This window comes from Eurosta solidaginis, chromosome 4 (genome assembly GCF_040869045.1).
Source record: "Eurosta solidaginis isolate ZX-2024a chromosome 4, ASM4086904v1, whole genome shotgun sequence".
Lineage (NCBI taxonomy): Eukaryota > Metazoa > Arthropoda > Insecta > Diptera > Tephritidae > Eurosta > Eurosta solidaginis.
In genome coordinates, this window is record NC_090322.1 from 276,153,330 (window position 1) to 276,176,237 (window position 22,908).

The window sequence follows — 22,908 nt, forward strand, 5'->3', positions numbered from 1 at the left end:
GTTAATATTGTTGTTGTTGCATTAGTAGATGTATCTCTTTACGTTCGCAGGACTCTATCTACTTCAATAGTTTATTCGATGTATGTATGTTTGGATGTAGAGGTTTTTGTATATAACTTCTTGTCTAGTTCGAAAATTTTATATTTCGTATGTATTTTGACTTTGATTTTCCATCTTCAATGTGATTGCTCCATCAAGCGGCGTTAGCTCAATATGTAAGCGAAGAAGGGGATAGGGCTAAAGTGTGTACGGAAATGGTGTAATTTCCAGCAGAGGCTACAAAAATGAAAATATTCTCCAATCTCAAGTGCTCTTCAGCCTATTTCTTATTTTATTACTTGAAGAAATCCAAAATAATATAGGAAATGCATTTTGAACTCATAAAAATAAAAATAAATGTAAGGCGAGATAACTTTCGAAGAGATCTAAATCCGAGCTTCTCTTTCAATTTGCGTCGTGCTCCTCTTGATTTTCCCTACAAATTGGCCGGACGGGACCTACATGTTTTATGCCGAACCCGAACGGCATCCGCAAGGCAGATGAGTTTTCACTGAGAGCTTTTCATGGCAGAAATACACTCGAAGCGCTTGCCAAACACTGCCGAGGGGCGACCCCGCTTAGAAAAATTTTCTTCTAATTTAAAAACTTTATTTCTAAAATTTTGATGTTGCTTTGCCCGGGGTGCGAACGCAGGGCATACGGGGTGGCAGGCGGAGCACGCTACCATCACACCACGATGGCCGCCACCGAACTCGTAAGAGTGCGAATATTCTCAATGGCATTTAATCTTTTCTTTGCTTTGAAATCAGCTCTTAAAATATGTACACATTCTTCCTATTTGCATTCTCCATGTGGAATAATAAAATTTAAGAGCGTTCCGCAAATGAATAATGGTACTATAAAGTTATCATAATTCGACCTTTTCAACCAAAAATTTCATTGCAAATTTAAACTATATAATAATATATTGTTGCGAATATTAGCAAAACTAAGGGGTGCTGCTATCTCTAAGCCGATGCTAAGCAGTGACGCGAATTCACATCAATAGATCAATCATTATGTATCTACATAAACGAAACAATAATTGCGTTTACACATATGTACCATGTACGTATACGAGCAGCGGAGAGTCAATGCAAAAACACATGATATATCTGAGATACTCCTATAAGTATGCAATGAGAAAAACTATAAAATTGTGCAATTGTAGTTACAGCTGAGAAGTTTGAGAGCTACTGGACTAGTAGATTCTGGAAGCACCTAGAAGATGCGAAGGTTGAAATCAAAGAGTATAAAAGGCGACAATTGTAGAGGCGCTGGAATTCAGTTTGATTTGAGTTGTCAAGCAGTTTCGATTAAGACGATATGTAGCGAGCAATAGCAGTATTATTTTGAAAGTCAATTTCATTTAAACTATCAGTTTGTTTATTAAGCAAGCTATTCGTTGCACAGTTTGAGTGTTATTGTGAAGTACTTTAATAAAGGCCATTTTGCATTATCACATATTGGAGTTATTTATTCAACAGTTTAGTGATTCGAACCTAGCAAAAGGGCAAATAAGAGGATTGCAAGTAAATTCGTTACAATATATATAATATTTAGTTACCAACGTCATCATTACTTTCTGGCTGTAGGTTTGCCTTCTGAATGTATGAATAAGAAGGCAAGAATATAAGTTTCAAGTACCTCATTTTGTTTAGTTTATTTTGGAGAGGGTGGATAATTGATGTATATTGGAACAATTTTCCGTCATCCATTGTCAAATTTGGTTTGAAAACGTTGAGCTGTCATCAGTACCCAGTTTCGTTCTGATCTGTTGTTGTCGTTTGTCTTGTATTTAAAGTTCGTAAGTACATGAGTAGGATATTTATGTATGTGTATGTGTATGTGCTGTGTGTTCATTCAGAGGGTGGTTTTTACTGATCAATTTGAGTCACTGACTGAGGCAGGTAGAAGTAAGTAATTCCAGTCGTTTGACCTTCTTTGTTGGTTTGTTGATTTGGTGCGTTTATTATTTTTTGTTTATTCGGTTTTGTGTGTTTGTCTGTTGTACCTGTGTGACTACTAATTTCTCCGATTTTGTGTTATAGGCATCGTTATATTACCCTTTAGATTCTCTAGGTTCTACTTAAATCTAGAGCTTCCTACGCACATGGAGACCCCAATAATTTGCAGTGCCATTTTCACGAATGTACAATTCAATCACTCAAAGTTGAGCCCGAAAAATGAATGTAGCACATATATGTTTCTGGCTGGCAACAAGGTGATGATTTTCCGGTTTGTATGACACATTCGTTGATATGGCTCAACAATTTTTGAAAAAAAGTAAGAACAGCACACATTCGTATGTTCGGATATTCCGGTATACGTGCCAGAAGGTTGGGCACAAATTAATAGAGGAGCTCGTAACTCACCAAAACTTTTCAAAGTTCACATACAATTGTATGACGATTTTTTTATTTATAACTATTTTACTCAGGGAGCTATAAAACTAACCATGCGATATATATGCTAGTTGAGATACACAAAAGATGAGCTGTATAATGTATTCCTCAAAAAAAAAGTATACCGATGAAGAATTTTATTTATTCGAAGCCGTTGCCTCTGACCGAATTAAAACTAAAAGACAAAATGTATGAAAAACTGGTTATAGCAAGAATATTGTTCATATTATAAACATCCAGAGGGCAACGCTTTACCCGAACCCAACATTTCAGAAGATTCTGATTCTGATGAAAATAAGAACTAGCTCTAAGTTTGCAATAATTGAAATTGAATTGAATGTGCTTATTTTTTTTTTTTTCATTTACATACATTCTTTCGATAAGTCACAGACGCGGATGTTTTCCCAAGTTGGTTGGTTGGGTGCTGTGCTGCCCGGCTATGGAGCGCTACTTTGGCTCTATGCACCATTTTAATACACTTTCTCCTGGAACCAATTATATTTTTGGGCTGATGTACCCTGCATATTGTTTTACTCAAACCACTTGGTTAAAACAATATACCAACCAATGTCCTTGCTGTGGCAGTTTGACACCGCTCTTAAGTCCGGCAACACATAATTGCCTAGAGTTCGGTACCGAAAATTCGCGAGGGCTGGGCAATCGCAGAGGAAGTGAGTAACCGTTTCCTCGGCATCCTCTCAAGTACTGTGATGCTCCGAATCCCAATCCGCCAACAGAATTGGCCTAGCAGGTCTTGGCTTGGCCTTAGCATTATTTAAAAATCAATCTGCAGTGATTTTTTTACGTGTTTTGAGGTTAAGGCCTTACCTTGACCACTTGGGCCAATTCTTATAGCGTATTTGGATTCAGCGCATCAAAATGTATAGAAAACATGAGTCACATTACCTGATCAGACTACTTTTAATTTTTTTGTATAGCTGTGTTAACAAAAAATTAGATCAGTTTTTAAAACTTTTGTTATGCCAGAAAAATGAATGTGCTAAATCTCGGAAAATAAAAGGGATGCGAGCAAAGCAATTACCTCAGTTGAAAGCACATAGTGTGAGTATAATATTTAGATACATTTTTTCATTAAAAACTAATTCTTCTAATTTTGAGGGAGCAATAAACTTTGAAACTCGATTTCCCAACATATTCATTTTGGTACATTCATGCTTCTGGCAAACGGGCGACGATATTTTGTTTATCTTTTATTATTGTACCTTGGAATGTTTTCTGTTTGTAGATGAACATATTCGAGTACGTTCCGACGTCGGAATCTTGCTTGAAAATATACACAAATGCGAAATGTGGGTGAAGGCTGAGATGAGGATGGAGTTGGAGATAGACATGAATAGAGTGACAGAGATATAGAGGTAGGTAGAGATGGAAATTTAGCTAAACCTTTAATGCAACATTGATATTTTTTTTATTGATAAACACAAAACCATAAAACATAAAAAACAACTTCTAGATTATGAGCAGATTACAAAAAAAGGAAATACATCCTTCTAGATTTTATCAAATCAAAACGCGTTTGTGGATGCTCTTATACTATTGACGCTCTAAACTTATTAAATAACAAAAATTGGGTTGTAAACAGAACATGTTAAACTTTTTAGCGCATTTCAAAGCCAGTATGATATAGAGTTGCATCAATAAAATTACTCAATAAACACAGCTGTTTTTATTGAACATATTTAAAACTGACACCTGCTATATAAATTTGAAAAAAAAAAAAAAACTTGAAATACTAAAGAAAAACAAAAATGGAGATTAATTTAAAAGTTTTAAAAATTTTATTTTAACTGATTTAAGGAGAAAGGAAAGGAGCGCGATCAAGGATGCGTTGCGATTCAATATATATAGGCATTTACCCTTATTTCAACACCAATTACGGTGATGCCACCACAATCGGCCATTGACTCAGTCTAGGAGATATAAACGTAGAAAATAGTTCACGTTTAATAGGTCAAATATACAACACTCAGAGAATGCATTAATGACACAAGTAAATTCGGTCTGATCATGCTTTTAGCGGTAAAAGTTAAACATAAAATGTAAATTTTGTACATTCAAAAAGTAAAAAAAAAACTTTCGCAAGACTATGTTGTTGTGGCATAATAAAAACATTTGATAGTAAAATGGAAAACTTTTTGCGTTTTTTATGGATTTTTTCATCTAGTGACACTGTTTTTTGAACACTTTATAAAGAACGTGCTAACGTAACAGGTGGTTATATAACGTTAAATTTCAATTCATAGTGGGGTAGACATAACTTGTTTTACGAATTTATGGCTGATTATTCTTCGAAATCACAAAGTTCTGGCAAAGTGGTTGTTGCTAGAAGTTAATTAGCTGCCATATTATTTTTATTATATTTAAACTTGGCTTGAAAGGATTTCCGCAATTCTATGCCGAGGATGGGACTTTTTTGTATGCTACTGATACTCTCGATGACCTCTTGGCTAATATGCAAAGAGACCTTAAGTTAATTTCACAATGGTTTCAGCGTAGTTTATTAAAAATTAATCTATCTAAAACTAACTTTATAATATTCAACAATTATAAAAATATACCTAGTTTGAATGGTTTGAAGGGAATTTATCTGGAGGGCAGCTTTATATCGAAATTGAAAACGAAATTAATACCACTAAATTTTGCTATTTATAGAAATCGGAAACTTATTCCACAAAAACACATGTGGCTTCTGTACAACGCCTTGGTTATGTCATATATTAAATATTTAAATCCAATTTGGAACACTTGTTCCGAAAAGCTAACAAATGAAATACAAAGAATTCAAAATAAAATAATAGAAAAACATTTTTAAATTTGCCGCTAAGGACAGCAAGTGAACTGCTATACCAAGACAGGCTTGATGTATGCAAGAACTCCATCCTTTAAACTTTAATATTATTTTATAAAATTAAAAATAACTTAATAAAGCATAATTTAGAAAATCCAGAAGAATCAACCCCAGAATGTACACTAAGAGTTAAAATAAATATGAAACCACGTATCTATCGAGCGGAAAGATGTGCAAAATCACTAAGACATTATGGTGTTAAACTCTTCAACAAACTTCCAGTTGAAGTTAAAAATGCAAGAAAGGTGCAATGCTTTAAATTCGAGGTTAAACGCCTACTTCTTACAAATTTTGATTTTAATATCTAGATGCAAAGTACGTTCTACACTATATTTTTAATTGTACTTATATAATATTACATTATTAAGCTAAATTTTAGTTTTAATTAAATTTTAATTATTATTTCCTTACTGCTCTCTTTCATTGTAACCTCTCATAATAATTGATAAAAAATAGAGTAAAATAGAAATAAGCTATTTTCTCCCGCTAAAACTTCGCTTTTTTTGAGAAATCTTGTAATAATTTTAAACTTTGTTGTCAATTAAATAAGAAAAAAAATTCGTATGCCGTAAACTTTGGCAGAACTATGTACGCATACATGCGTATTTACGCACAAATACACATAAACATTTGCATTTAGTGCTTTCATTAATATTAAGATGAAGTTTGTTTTAAATGTTGCAGTAGCACCACCGACTGTTATAACAAAAGCAACATAAATAGCTACAGAAAAACTTGTTTTGTGTTGTTTTTGTTGTATAGCTTGAAAGCTTTACTTGCAATTAACCCAAATAATGGAAGCTGATGAGCCCGAAATATACAATTCTGACAACTCATTAATTTTCGCAGGATTATTCTATCAATTTTAAGCAACAAAACAGTAATTAACAAAATATCGAGGCCAATGTGAGTTCCATCTACCATATGTTATTCCATGACGTCGGAGGGCAACCAGATTTACTGGTCTGATTTTCAACGTTCTGTAAAAGTTTTGCCAACAATAGGCACGTAACTACACCATATTTAGATGGATTTTCGAAGGCGTCAATTGGACTTTCGACCTATCTATTGGATTTAAAATAACGCCATTATGATTTTTTTAAAATACCAAATTTACCCTTTCTGAAGTCCAATTGATCCTAAAATACCATTTGCGTTTTTAAAATTAAATTGAAATATTGAAGAACAGGCAGTTGGTTTTGATAAAATGCAAATTGGATTTAAGATAGTGTGAATTTAATTTTTTCCTTTCCTAAAATCCATTTGGATTTTTCCAAAATCCAAATTACTCTTTCTAAAATACAACTGGCAATTCTAAGTTCTAACTGATGCTTTTGAGAATCTAGTTGACAATTCCAAACCCAATTGACGCTTACAAAATCCAATTTGAAATTATGTAGCATTTTCTACAAAAAACGATGATGATCCAAAAATTTTGGGGGAAGATAAAACGTTAAAGAACGTTCAATAAATCGATGTTTTGCTAACAGTTCCTTAAAAACTTGAATGCCTCTGGCTAAAAATCAACGCTGATATTGAAAGAGGTAATTTTGTCTCCATCTATCAAAAAGATTCTCCTGCATACTCAAAAACAGGGCACAGAAATATCAGATTTCAATTGCTTAAATGTGCCCTTTATCTATTGTCATAGAATGCTCGTTGTGATGTTTCAAAATAAAAGCTAAGACCAATCCCTGCCCCAAGTTCCTTTAACAAAGCGCTTTCGCTGTTAGATTAATGCAGGCATAAAGCTTTCTCAAACCGGCCGCAGTGATAAAGGAAATATCAAGTGTTCTATATCGAAATCCCTGGAAAAAAAAAATCAATAATTCTCTTCCAATTTGCGTCGTGCTCCTTTTAATTTTTCCTACAAATTAGTGGGACGGTAGCTACTAGTTTTATGCCAACCCGAACGGCATCTGCAAGCAGATAACTTTTCACTGAGAAGCCTTTCATGGCAGAAATACACTCGGAGTGCTTGCCAAACACTGCTGCTTAGAAAAATGTTCTTCCAGTTGAAAAAATTTGTTTCCAAAATTTTAATGTTGCTGTACCCGGGTCGTGAACCCAGGATCTTCGGTGTGGTAGGGGGCGCACGCTACAATCACACCACGTGGTCGCTCCTTAGTAGTGAGTTGAACAAAAATTGCTCTGGCGAATAGCATCTCAGTAAGAATTCATCTGACTTGCAGGCCCTTCCAATTATGTATCTGCAAAGATTGAAAAACAGTTTTCGGTCTTTATATACAGCGGCGATTGCGAAAACAGCAGTGGCAGTTTTCATCAAGATGAAATTCATCTTTCTTTTATTTTCAAAAATTAAAGAAAGCACTTCTATAAGAGAGTTCAAAATTTTGTGTATTTGGTGTTGGAAACGTTGCTAGAGCAAATGAAAGCTACGGATCGTGAACAATTTTTTTCGTTTTATATTTTTTCTTTGCATACTTTTTTTTGTTTTGACAGTTGTTAATATGCTATTCAAAATTGAAAAAAAAAACTACGATTTTTGATGTTGCGTATTTGCCACGACGTAGCAAATGAATAGCTGTATAATTTTTTGGCGTTTTGTGTAATAATACTCCAGTTTACAAATACAATGATGTTAGACCATTTACACAAACTCCTGAACTCCCCTTATGAGTTTTGTAATTGAAGCTAAGCAAACCAGTCTCAAAACGTTGTCGAAAAAATAAGAAAATTACAAAAAAAAAAAAAAAAAATTATGTAATTTTCGAACACGCTTCTATTAGCTTCACTTGCACGTATGCTTGTTTGTAACTCTCAAGGCTAGGCGTGACAAGGAGAGTTAGACCCATTTAACGGCAGTTATTGAAGACTCGCGGCAGTGGTAACATAACTCGCTACAAAACGAGTTGTTCTTCATAGCGGAGACACGAATCTCTGTGCTACGGTGCTAGGTGCTATCAACGCCAAATATCTAAGTAGATTATAGATACTAAAACGACACCATATTTGGATGTTTTTTAGTTTTTTAAACTATATTTATATTATTATATATAATGGGGCACTTTTTTGTAGCCCAATCAGTTTAACAAAATATATGCTAAACGTATTTCTCTCAAATTTCGTATTCATTTTCGATAATTTTTTTTCCGAAGGTCCAAGAGGATTCCAATCTTTTAAATTATCGCCAATAAAAATGGGAAAAGTTCAATTAACAAAGTTTGTAAAAATTGCCTATTATTTTAGTGTTCCAGTTGTATATATGTTCTACACCAAGATAATCGGGACACTCTCAGTTGTTGCAGTTCCCAGAAAAAATTCAATAATCACGATATCGCTAGGCAATCGAAAATTTGTTAAGGAACAATTGACATTAGTTCGAATAGAGTTTTTATTCTTATTTTAATTTTGGCACAAACTCTTTCTTAAAATATTAGCTATTTCAAATTTAATTAAATTCGATTTGATTGATATGTCATGAGATTTAAGCAGACTTTCCCAATTATTTCCACAATTTGCGCTACACGCATTTTCCATAATAGACCTAAGTACATACGTAAATATGCAACTCAAGTGTACACATCTTTGAAAGAAAATATATATATAACTATATATTTAAAAACAAGTAAGGTGTCTAAGTTCGGGTGTAACCGAACATTATATACCCAGCGTGAGCTTCAATTGCACACTTCATTTAAGATAAATTACTTTTCTACATAACACGTGGCACCTCTCGCTAAAAAGAAAAATGTCTCCCCATTTCCTCTTACAGTAAGATTTTATAAGTGAAATATCATTGATTCAAAACTATTTTTTGCTAAGTTATAGCTTATTATTCTAGTCTACGACCCTTTCAAACTTGTTTTATATCTAAGTTGCAGTGGTCTTGAACCGATCCCGTCCATTTTTACTAGAAATATTTTCTGCTATAGGGAAAATTTGTGTACCCAATTTTATTATGATCCGTTAATTTTTCTTCAAGTTATGGCTCCCGAAACATAGAAAATTGCTTAGTCGTAAAAGGGGCGATGCCACGCCCATTTTTTTTAATTTGCAGTTTTTCCTATTTATTGTTATAAATCCACTTGGAAAATGAAATAAAGCTGATTTTTGCAAAGATATAGCTTATTTTATTCGTTCACGACCCTTTTAAAAATCTTTTATATAAAACTGGGCATCGTTCTTAACCGATTTCGTTAATTTTTATTCAAAGCATTCCTTATAGTAAAGGCAATCTCTGCCGAATTTTGTTACGATAGGTTTAACAATTTTTGATTTATGATTAATAACATTTGTAAAATTGATTTTATCACAAGTGGGCGGTGCCACGCCCATTTTGAAAAAAATGTTCAAATTTTTATCAAGAGTCTCAATATCAGGCCGCATGTCAAATTTCAACATTCTAGGTGTATCATTTACTAAATAATCAGGTTTTTTGTGTTTTCCAAAATGTTATATATATAAAAAGTTATCATCCGATTTCGCTCATTTTCAATACCAATCTATTCTGCCTCCAGATAAGCTCGTGTACCAAATTTGGTCAAGATATCTCAATATTTACTCAAGTTATCGTGCTAACGGACGGACGGGCATGGCTCAATCAAATTTTTTTTCGATGCTGATGATTTTGATATATAGAAGTCTATATCTATCTCGATTCCTTTATACCTGTACAACCAACCATTATCCAATCAAAGTTGATATACTCTGTGTGCAAAATACGCTGAGTATAAAAAGACAACTAGTTTTAGGAGATTTTCGGGATATGGTTAGATATGCTTTTATCTTTTAAAATTTGAGTTCCACATGATTACCAGATAATTTTTTTCTAAATAGTTTAATAAATAAATAAGTCATAATACTTATTTGAGAGCTTAAAATAAATCAATAACATATTGGTAAATTGTATGTATGTATTCGAAGTTAATAATCACACATGGAGGTATCCAAATAAGTAAACGTATTTTGTTGTTATTTTATATTTGAAATCCAAATCTCTGCATTAGTAATATTTTAGAAGAGTAACTGAAAATTATTGTAGCTTGAAACAAATAATTCTGCATTATTTATGTACAAACACGATTTTGCGAACTGCAGAGCTTTACATTCGGATTTAGACTGGCTATTAGGATTTACGAAATGGCCAATGAAAGCAAGTAAAATGTGGCATAAAATGAAATAGAAATAATAATTTAATTTAATCCCAACCGCAACACATTACTGTTATTCATACATGCATTTATGTATGCAATAAATTGTGTTTGTATGTGTGCATGCCATTATGACTCTGTCTCAAAGAAGAGTGAAATGTCCCTAACCAATATTCAAGGGTCCGAGAGTACTTTAAAGTTGACCTCAACCTACGTATGTTATAGGAAAGTTAATACGCATACTTCAACTTTCCCACAGGAGGCCAATCTCAAGTCTTAGTTCTGCATATTGTATATACACGGCTGACCTCAAAACTTAAAGAAAGGATTTATATTAGGTCGAAAGCTTAGATTGGTTACCGTATTTTTTTAAAATTAAATTGTACGAGACTTCGTCCTTGACTATGGAAGAAACAGCTTTTCCTTTATCATTTGTATGGAGGCCAACAGGATTTGGCGTAATGGCATCATCAAAAAATTTAGTTTTTTTCTTTTACATGTATGTGTTTATATTTACTTTAATCATTTTATTCTTAAAATCAGAATTGAATAAAAATTTTCAAGGTATTCGATACCGCATATTCTGTGAAAGGTTGAACTGGCCGTCATGGACTGATTGTGTCCATAGAATTTTCAGAAGTTTGCTCGATGACAGCAATGGAACACCCTATAAAAATCAAAGACCCATGTTATAAAATAACCCTGTTCCCTCGGAAAATACTAAACGTTTCTGGACCTATGCCATTCGCCGCTTCCCGATTTGGTCTTAGTGTCACTCCTTATAACTCAAGTCTTAGACTGGCGGTTGCTCGATTTGAGCATTTAACGCGCTCGATCGTTTCCTCCAGAAAACTGCACTTCTGCTCTCTCTGAGAAGGCCTGATTTAAAAGCAAAATGCCAAAAGTCAGCGTCCTACCAAAAGTCATCGGTCCACTCTTTCCACCTACCTTGAAGTTTTTGGTTCCACTCCTTTTCAACTTGGTAGATAATGTGCAACTAATGCCATCTTTTGTTTCCGCTCAACCTTGTCGGGATTCCTATGATAAAAGATAGAGATGCGCTTAACCACATCCACATATTCCCATATGCTAGGGTGCCTTATATAGATGCAGAATGTAGAAGAACAATGTAGAACAGTATTGTGGGATCTGTTTATTTCCAAATCAACAATGCATACCGCATACTCTAGCCCCTTCATTAATTTGGAACTAGCGATATACACGTGGGTCGCCTCATCCAGCCATTTCCGTCCCCTTGTGCAAACCTAACATTTCTGTTGTGGCGCTAAATCTCAATAGAAGCCTAGGTCCGAGATCAGCTTATCTGCTCGCCTAACATTTGATGACTGTATACTACTATGATTATATGTGCTCAAGCGGCCCGAAGACATTGAGTATCGTTGCTTTTGTTAACTGTATGGTAGATTTCAAAATAATAATATCATGCAAGTGGGATAGGAACCGCCAATAGAGACTAATTTTGGAGTAAAGACATTCCGGTGGCTGGTGATTATGAGAAAAGGCGTGAAAACAAAAAATGTATTGCCTATAGGTAAGAAAGGAAGTGGTGAAAGAAAGATGCAGACAAGTTTACAGAAGCTAGAAAAGAAACAGCTGTCATATTACGTGGCCCTTACCACATGGACTGATTAGGTAATTTAGAAGCTTAGTTGTCTCTATATCAGATCCACATATCTCACTCTGGGAAAGAAAAGTTCCTTAATGATGAGCTGTAGGAGCATTATGGAACCATCGCCACAGGTCGGTTTCATTATAACTACTGCAATGACGGGATCAAAGGAAGATGAAGGCATTAACTCCACTCCACTACACTCTTCAAGTACGCGACAAACAAAAACATGGTGTGCTTTCGATGGTCTACAAAATCACACTTTTAACTTATCACCAACGTTACCAACATTATGTAACGGTGAGTTATGACTTTAATATTTGCTGGAGCTGTAACTGTTTTTCACTTCCCATTCTTTGCGCCGTTGTTGTTGTCATATAGTTAACTTAGTTTCATAAGAGCGTGTACCTTTCGCGAAATTGCAGAGAAAAAAAAAAACACTAAAAATACCAGCAGCAATGGCAACAAGGAACAAACTATAAAGAAACACAGGAAATGATAATAATGACAATAATAATAATAAGAATGAGCAAAAGACAAAACGGAATGTATCGTACATAAATAAATAATACGGCATTCCGAGGACGTGAGGAATTAAGGCATTGAGCTAATGAAGAATTATAACGCAATAAAGGCAAACCGTTAAAGAATAATATCTATAGGACAACGCGTATGTTATATAAAATACTTAGACAATGAAAAAAATAATATCACATTTTAAATAGCAAGTCAAAATAGCCTTACAAAATGAATTGACTTGTAGGTGATTTTGATTAAAGCAAGTGCACGTTGTAGTATAACAGTACTTATGAATGAGCGAGTGTATTATCGCATCGAATAACTCAAACTACTGAATTGCTTATATTTTCGTTTAACGTGAAAGCAGAAGACTTACTTAGAGTAGAAACATTTTTTATTTATGATTTCATTTAGACCAATTTGAAGCTATATGGTTTGCTGGGTAGAGCTTTTATGGTCGTTTTAAATAAGTGCACGTTGTTGTTTTTGTGTTGTTTTGGCGCGTTTCGACGCTTACTGCGTCATCTTCAGGAAGCTGTTTTATTTGAAAATATATAGAAATTAACCACTTTTTTCAAAAATAAACATGAAAATTCAATCTTGACAATTAATACTTACATTGATTATTTAACTAATTATGATATCACAGTATAAATACAAACAAACATATTGTTACGAAGGTTAGCAACATTAAGGGGTACTGCCATCTCTATGCCGATGCTAAGCAGTGACGTGAATGCACATCAATAATTTAATCATTTTGTCTACACGTATGTACGTACCCGCAGCGGAGAAGAGATGCACAAACACATGCAGATATCTTATCTGAGATGCTCCCAAAGGTATGCAATTGTGATTGTGGAAGTGCCGCGCATGGGGTATGAGAGAAGCTATAAAAATTATACAAATGTAGTTGTAGCTGAGAAATTTATAACAAGGAATTAGAAAAGCCTAGAAATATGCAACGAGGAGGTCGGACAGTATAAAAGGGCGGCAACAGTGGAGGTGAGAGTTCAGTTTCATTTAAGCTATCAATCGGTTTGATTTAATTAAAAACAAAAAAAAATAAAAAAATTTAATTAAGCAAGCTATAAGTGTTATTGTGAAGTACCTTAATAAAGGCCATTTTTCCATTATTCAATATTGGAGGTATTTATTCAACAGTTAGTGATTCGAACCTTAGTAGAAGATTGCAAATAAGGGAAATTTCAAGTAAATTCGTTACACTATTTACATATTACTAAATAGCAATGATTTGCGATTGTCTCTTGGCTCTTTATACAACTGAGGTATAAATGTTGCTTATATTGTTGGCGTCCTCTTTGAACTTCATAAACTGGTGTATTTTTTGTTGTATTCTTATGTAAATATGTTTGATTGTATTTAAAATAAATAAATGTAAGGCGCGATAACCTCCGCAGAGATCTAAGGCCGAGCTTCTCTTCCAATTTGCGTCGTGCTCCTCTTGATTTTCCCTACAAATTGGCCGGACGGGACCTACATGTTTTATGCCGACTCCGAACGGCATCTGCAAGGCAGATGAATTTTCACTGGGAGCTTTTCATGGCAGAAATACACTCGGAGCGCTTGCCAAACACTGCCGAGGGGCGACCCCGCTTAGAAAAATTTTCTTCTAATTTAAAAACTTTATTTCTAAAATTTTGATGTTGCTTTTTCCGGGGTGCGAACCCAGGGCATACGGTGTGGTAGGCGGAGCACGCTACCATCACACCACGGTGGCCACCATTTTGATTGTATTTATACTGTGATAATTAGTTGAATAATCAATGTAAGTAATAATTGTCAAGATTGAATTTTTATGTTTATTGTTGGAAAAAGTGTTAATTTTTATAAATTTGATATATTTTCAAATAAAACAGCTTTGTGAAGATGACGCAGTAAGCGTTGAAAAGCGTCAAAGTAACACAAAAACAACAAAGTGCACTTATTTAAAACGACCATAAAAGCTCTACCCTGCAAACCATATAATTTTTCTTTATTTTGTTCCAAAAATAAATTACTAGCGATTGTACAAACAATAAAAGATTTAAATGATGGCTGAAGCATTTCATGAGCGATTGACAAAAGTTAAGTTAAGTTATTCAATTTAAACCGTAAATTGTGAAGTTTTGAAATTTGCGACTTGGAGGCGTATATCAGTTTGACAAAAAATTATTGAAATATAAAACTCACATTCTTAAAAGTTTGAGCTTAATCTAAAGCTTTACTTACTGCATTTAAGACTCAACCAAATAATGTTAAATATTTTTATTTAACCGCTGTCATTAAAATGAATGCGCAGAGCTCGGTTTCAATTTTAAGCCTGATAGCCTAAATTTTAAAACAAATTTGGGTTGGTCTTAAATGTAGTGCAAAAAAGCTTCAGATTTAGCCCCAAGCTTCTAACTGTGCATGCAATTCACATAAAAAAGGAAAATTATACGCTACGCCGAAAGGTGTCGTGTCGAAGTTGTCCGAGTAAGACTCGTCGTGTCTACCCACAGAAATATCATAACTGTCCAAAAACACATGTCATAACATTTTAAATGTTTACAGAAAGTAAATTTATGACTTGCAGTTGTTCCGATTCAAATTAAACATAATAACAGGTTTGCTGCTATTTTAGGTTTCCAGCACCAAAGGTTTTTTTTTTGAGATTTTAGACTTTAGGCTTCACATTTTGAGATTTTAGACTTCACATAGACTAAATGTGTCCATAGTATTACCACAACTTGTTTGATGACTTAGCCGAAAAACCTCCAATTAAGAGCCGAGACTTATACTATAGAATAACTCCATCTCCTTGGAAAATAGTAGAAGTTTTCGAGGACCTAGTTCAATTACTGCTTAATAGTTTAGTAACTGGAGCCTTGACCTCGCCAGCGTAGGATACGAACACAAAACGTGCCAAACCTGCAGTTCACACTTCTCAAACTTAAATTAGCAAAAGTGATACTTTGTTTAATAATAAACAAAGATAAGTCGGTAAATATGTATGTACTTATGCCCTGCAGGGCTGGTTTCAGTTTTTAAATTTGCTAAATTTTCTTACTTTCCCTACAGCCAAAGTCGTTGTTTTATTCGAAACAAATTTTGAAAATTAAAAAAGTAGTACTGTATTGCCAGTTTAATTAAATTACATTTTTAGAATTAATCTAATCGGAGGGCAGTAGTTGCAGAGTCTGAACGTTGAAACAAGAACGAAGAAGCAGAAATATTTGCTGCTTTTCATACATCCTTAAAGAAAATTGGTAGATACCGCCAATCTGATCACTTGCATGATTTGCTGTTATCTTTTACCGTGCTTGTGTATTTATCAACACACTATTTTGGATTATAACGGTTAGCCAGCTGTTACGAGTCATGGAGGTAAAAACTATTTTAATACCATATTCCCAAAATAAGCAAAATATATGTCTTGAATTCAATCCAGAAAAAACCGAAGTAGGCTTCTTTACATGAAGGAACAAAATACCGAAAATTATACCACAAAATATCATGGCGCAAGCCTGTGCTATAGCGAAAATGTCAAATATCTTGTAGTTTTTCTTGAAAGAGAACTTAGCTGGAGTGTAAATCAAGCATACGGAGTAAATAGAAGCAATCACGTTGATCTACTGTAAAAGTAATTGCCTTCCTGCTTCAAAATTGGTCAGTGTGATCTCGATTCTATTCTATGGTGTTGTGCTTAAGTGGCTTTGCTTACAAAATCGGCAAATCTCAAATATTTACAAAAAGTTTGGAGGTGATCAGAGCTCTGCATAAACGACGGCTCTTGTCTCCACCTTGACTAAGATACTCAATGCTGGGCTACACCAATCACGAATAAATTTGGCTGTGATCCGAACTATGCGTACTAGGAGCCAAAATTTGTACATTACCATAATATGAGAATGACGTAATCGACAGCATCTGCTATAAGGTATCTTGATGGAACCTTTTCACAGATTGTTCTTAGCTCAATAATGACAAGGCAACTGTTTTAGGGATCTATTTCTGCTCACTCAAACTTGGTGCGGTAAATCTTTTGGACCCTATGACAGAGAATAGGAACAGCTGTATGTGCGTCCAGCCACATTGTACTAAATGCGTTGCACTCATGTGTTGAAAACATAAAGCTGATATCGGAATGCCGAAGATCTCGAGGAGCTCCATCAATTAATTTCATCCATAATATATTTTATAATGAGCTCGCACAAAAATGTTAAGCATAGAAAATGTGCTTTAGTAATATTTTTTTATGTGAGGGCTATCAAGGTTATTTTAGTTTTCCCTTGACACGCGACATGTAAACAGGCTCTTGTTCCTAAATTAGTCGAAGATATCTGGGGAACAGTTTGTTAGGCTCTCACGTCTCTGGTACTAATGGGCATCAAATTCCACAATAACTGTTGAAGCCGCTTTTAAGACTGGATCGAAAAACAAAAATTTGCCACTAATCCCCCCTCCCCTACTGAAATTTTTTTATTTAATAAGCTGAATTTCTATACAAGCTAGTGGAAATAAAACACTAGGTAGATTAGAGAATTGCAAGCTAGTTGAGCTGTATTAAGTTTGAAAAACTGAGTCAATAATTGAAATTGAAATTAATTCATTTTTAGGTTGATAAACTAAAATTTTATAAAAAACATTTCTGTGGCGATAAGCATAGTTCTTGCCTTTGCAAAATCACATTTTTTTTAGATATTTAGTGTAAAATCTGATAACTGTGAACTTCGATTTCAATAATCACTATTAGGAATGGGATATGAGACCATTAATTTAGGGTTTTTCGAAATCAATCAATTTACCTACAACATTATTTTCTACGTCTTAGTTCGCGAAATGCTAAAGCTGTCTAAATTAATTTCTGATAAAAAGAAATTTCTACGAAAAAACCAACAATCAGCAAATTGACTTTAGTTTTCATATTGGAATTAAGGTAAAATTTCCATTAAATATCGAGGTAGAGGCTTGGCCTTGTATTTATGTATGAAAGTTAAAATAATATGTTAATATACGAGTGTCGTAAGTTTGAATGCTTCCAATTAGAAGATATCCATTGGCAACGAAATGAAGCCTACCAAAAACCCTTGAATTGAAGGCATTTGCATACGCACATATACAGACATGAATGTATGAACGTGTGTATGTATATGAAAGTATGTGTTTGAGCAAATATTTTAACGAAGCTTTTGAAATCAATACAATGTGCATGGCGTACGTGGCGTATACGTAATTTTCGCTTAATATTAATTTTGAACTCGATCTACTTAATTGGAAGTAAGATACTCGAAATATTTATTATGTATACTTTAAATACTTAAAATTTTAATTGGATTACAGAAAATATGATACTCACCATCCACCTTGTCGTGTCAGCGTAAATCCAAATCTCGAATCTCGGTCTACTGAAACGCGTATACCAACAATCCCCAATCCTTGCGGCGTAATGACCTGGCCACGCATTACCGAAACCCGACTATTAGCAATTAGCAACGCGTACGTACGATAAGCGAATTTAATATAGGGATAAAAATAAACAAACATTATTTGGTTAGGTTAATTACACAAATAGATGAATCTTATGAAAAGTGTAGTGACCGAAAGTATAAAGTGACAGAAGTAGAATTTCTTTATTTTATAATACAAAATTGATATGTTTAAAGCTAAATGCTGTGACTGATGTTGTTGATAATCAGATTCGTATGCATACGTAAATATGTATGTTGATATAATAAGGAGTTTTTAAAATAGTTATTCATTTCTCAATTGTGAAACTTTTATGGCTCACCCTTAAAGGTGATTTAATACCAAGAGAGATAATTTATACATACAATTACATAATAATAATATTTTAGTAATTTGGTTTTATGATGAGAATATTGAAAAATCTTTAAGTGCTTGAAGATTCCAAAAACTATTCAATAAAAAAAAATTAGTTTTTCTACTCAGTCGATGCTAAGAGTGTTCTTACTACTAAATAGATCTTAGATTCTAATTACTTTGTACATAAATAATAAGAAAAACGTATTTACAAAACTTCTTGCTCAATGGTCTAAATTACGCCAACTCTGGCAATAAAATAAAATTTCATTGCCATCCGCATTATTCAAACCAATGACGCAGTAAAATAAATTCTTGAAATCATAATAAAATTTTATTTATTTTAAAACAACATGCAGCGCAAAAAGTTTTAGTTTTTTACAGTAAGTATTCTTAGCTATAAATTAAAGTTTTGCGATAAATCTCATGTGCAGAAGTAGGTCCCTAGTCCTGTAAAGCGTTAAAATGGAAAGATCGTTGATGCGGAGAAAAGTTTTTAAGTATGTTCATCCGTTTACGTGTCGCTCAGTTTTCCATGTTTCGTACCGATACACGTTCCGTTTATTTCTAGTCTAATACTGTTTTCACACAGAAACTTAATGATCTCATTTCACTTGCTAATGAAATCGTAAATTTTTTGCTTTCACACAGAAGTAACTGCTCGATTAGTATGAAGGATGAGACAGACAATCATGGCGGAACGATACAAGGTGGGAGCATGGTGACATACCTACAAACAAAAAAAAATCCATGTACTTGTAAATTCGATGGACAAATGTCAAAATCGTACTGCGCCGGTAGTTGATGTATCAAATCAAATAAAAAAGGTTATAATCAGCTGTTCGATGCGGCCACCTTGTATCGTTCCGCCATGCAGACAATGACATTTGCTTTGAAAACTAAGAAGCGGAAACGGAAGCGGAACGCTGCCAACAGAGTTGCATTGTACTTTTGACTTCAGTAGGCATTCGATTAGCTACTAATGAAATAATAATACATTCGAATTTTGTAGGGAAGATTGAGCTCAATAAGCGTCTTAATGTAGAAAACTGCCTTTATTATTCAATAAGCCGTCTGTGTGAAACCAGTATAAGTTAAGTACGTTAAACTTCTGTAGTTCAAAACAATTCAAATTGGCATTTTTAGAATGATACCGACGCTTTTTACAACCGTTTCCTTTATATATTATTATGAAATATACACAAAAATGTAACTTAAAAAAAATTATCGATAACTTCGGTAAAAATTAGATAAAAAGAAAATTAAGATTCGATGATGCATCTATAACAAACCGATTATCTTTTGATAACACATCGATAACTTTTCGATAAACAATTGATATCTTATCAAAAATAATCGATAACTTTTGGATAATTTGTCGATAATTTATGGGTAAATGTCTATATTAAGCCGATAACTTTTTGATAAAACATCGATCGATCGATACGCCGGTAATAAATTGATAACTCTCCGTTAGTAAATCGATAGCCTATTGGTATTATTTCCATATATAATCGACAATTTTTTCTATAGTTAATCAAATAGAAACAATAACTCGTCGATAAAAATTGATAACCTTTGTTATTGAAGGTAAATTTATAACATTTCGATACAAGTCGATAGCTCGTCTATATCTCGTCGATAACACACCGATAATTTTTAGCTGCAATGAATCATTTAATTTTCTTAAAGCTTTTTGAGGCCATAAATTGGCATACTCATTGGTTTTTTATTTCAAATTATTTATAAAAGCAAAGCAATACTGGCACACAGAGGTTAAAATATAATGACCAAGACAAATAAAAACAAAAACATTAATCTAAATATCAACTGCATAAGAACTTATAAGGATGCGTTTGAGAAAGAGTAAAGAAAATCAGCAAAAACCGGCAGATGACGTTGAAATTGTCACAAGTGGAAAGTGTCTTCCCGCGATTAGCTCTATTATGGAACGGGCGCTTCGGTACGTATATCCCTGGGCACCTAATGTTGATTTGGCAGCCAATGCAGAGAAGACAGGTTTGGTTTTGTTAACCAAGTGGTACAAGGTCCCAAATTGGACCAGGTCTCGATTAGGAGGGGTGACCCTGAATGAGAAACCTTGCAAAAAATACCTAGTAACCATTCTAGATGGTAAGTGGTCGTGGAAGCCCAACCTGGAGCCGCGTCAATATTTTTATTGACAGCCAATCAGCAATTAAGGCAATAATCTGGCAAAGCCCAGCATCAAAAAGTGTTTTAGAGTTTAAGTAATACCTACAAAGAATCGGGACAGGGAGCAACGTACACCTTTTTTGGGTCTTAGGACATATGGAAATAGGTGGGAATGAAAAAGAGGATGAACTGGCTAAAAAGGGCGCATCCCTCGAAGCTTGTCCATAGACGTGCCATGGACGAGATAAAGAGAAGCCGAGAGGTGCACATGCCCGACCAAGCGGGGAAGGCGTGGACCCGAACGCGGGACTGCAAAGTGGCGAACATCAGGTGTAGGTCTTGCAACCCTAGACTAACATAGTTCTTGCTCCATTTGCAACTTGGAACGAAAACATTGGGCTCACTCAGCGGTTGGAATTTTACATCCAATGATTAAGCAGACATTTTTTTCTCTACATTCGCTCAACGTTTTTATTCGGCTATCTGGCACTTCATTGACATTTTGAAGTGTTGGTCATGGATCAAATTTTTGCTTCTTAATATTATGGTCAAGTGTAAAAAAAAATTCAAGAAATCCTTTTCCTTAAAATTTAAGAATAATTACTTCATGTGGAAGTCAATTCACCGCTCATATTTTATTCTATCACTTAATTGACAGGAACATGTATGCAACGTATCACCAAAAATGGTGTTCGCTGAAAGCGCCCATTGTTGTAATAAAATACTGTGACGAATATTAGCAACACTAAGGGATACTATCATCTCTAAACCGATGCTAAGCAGTGACTTGTATGCACATCAATAGATCAATCATTATGTCTACACATATGTACGTACACGCAGCGGAGAAGAGATGCACAAACACATGCAGATATCTTATCTGAGATGCTCCCAAAAGTATGCAATTATAATTGTCGAAGTGTCGCTCGCAAATACACGCGCATATGAGAAGTTATACACGTGCATCTGTAGTTATAATTATATAGCAGTAACTGAGTAAATTCTGGAAGAGCCTAGAGTTATGCAAGCGAGAAATCACAGAGTATAAAAGGCCGCAAAAGTAGAGGCACGACAATCAGTTTTGATTAAGCAAGCTATAAGTTGTGAAGTATAAGTGTTATTGTGAAGCACTTTAATAAAGGCAATTTTGCATTATTGAATAGCTGAGTTATTTATTCAACAGCTGAGTGATTCGAGCGTTAGTAGTAGGTTGCAAATAAGGGGAATTGCAGTAAATTCGTAACAATACTATATATCATTGCTCACTCATATATGAAACTAATTGTGTAATGCGTGTAATCCTATAAAACTCATACGTGCTTATTGCATCGCATTTTAGTTGCCAAGCGGTGAATCAGTGGACGGTGGCAATGATCGCAATAGTTCTCTTATCAGTTTTCATCAAACGTTGTTGCGGAAGATTATTTTGTTGTAGTAGACTACCCTAAGTGCATGTTTGATTTGTCGAATGCTTTGCAAAGTTTAAGTGCTCACAATTTTCCCAAAAGTGTAAGTTTTTAGCTTAGGCCAGCACAAGGTTTTTCGCTTTGATCAAATTAAATTCAGTGTTCTTTCAAGCTTAATCATGACGCCTTTTCAGGATAATTTCATTTATGACGCTTAGAGTTGTTCAGTGTAATTTTTCTAATAGTACAACGAACTATTTTCTTCTTCCCATTTTCCTATGAACATGTCTGCAATTCACTTTTAGTTCGAGTAGCTGATGTGACCGTGAACGAGCCAGGCAATCACTTGAGATTTCTTCGAATGTCTTTATATAATATCGAGATATTCAACGTACATACATATATACCTATGCGTACGTATGTGTGTTTATGCATGGCTTTATAAGCCCTTATATTTTCGTAATAAAGCTTGCTCATTTTCATGCACTAGTACACCTAAATAGTTATTTCAGCGCTAACGCTTGACTGCATTAAAAAATGTGTAATACGCCTTAACATATGCTACAATATTAACACAATAAGCTCATATGTTGTTAGTGAGATGCCCAGTATGTATGTATGTTTGTATATATATATATATATATATATATATATATATATATAATGTAGAGAACTAATATTTTGTTGTTTGTAGCAAAGAGTATATATTTGTTAAGAGGCGTCACTCGATACTTTTGTAGTTGTCAAAGCAACGAATTTATGCCAAATGTTTTCTCAAGGAAGTTTTGTTTAGTTTTCTTTAACTGCATCCTATATATTTATGCGGTGAAGTGATTTTGCATAATTACGATTTTTAGAAAGAGAATTAATTAATGAATTTAATGCAATTATTTAAATAAACACAAATACCCCACGAAAATGTATAGAAGGCGTTCTTATAAATACATCTGACAAAAAAAAAAAAAAC

General features: G+C 34.1%; 1 protein-coding gene across 5 annotated transcripts in view; it reads right to left on the minus strand.

The window, feature by feature from the left end:
• Ten-a (tenascin accessory) overlaps positions 1-22,908 on the minus strand; it is a 458,238-nt gene that overhangs the window by 47,869 nt on the left and 387,461 nt on the right. For all 5 annotated transcript variants that reach the window (XM_067778438.1, XM_067778436.1, XM_067778434.1 and 2 more), the window contains one exon: positions 17,918-18,037. In XM_067778438.1, coding sequence (XP_067634539.1) covers positions 17,918-18,037 — 120 coding nt within the window. The remainder of the gene's footprint in view (positions 1-17,917; positions 18,038-22,908) is intronic.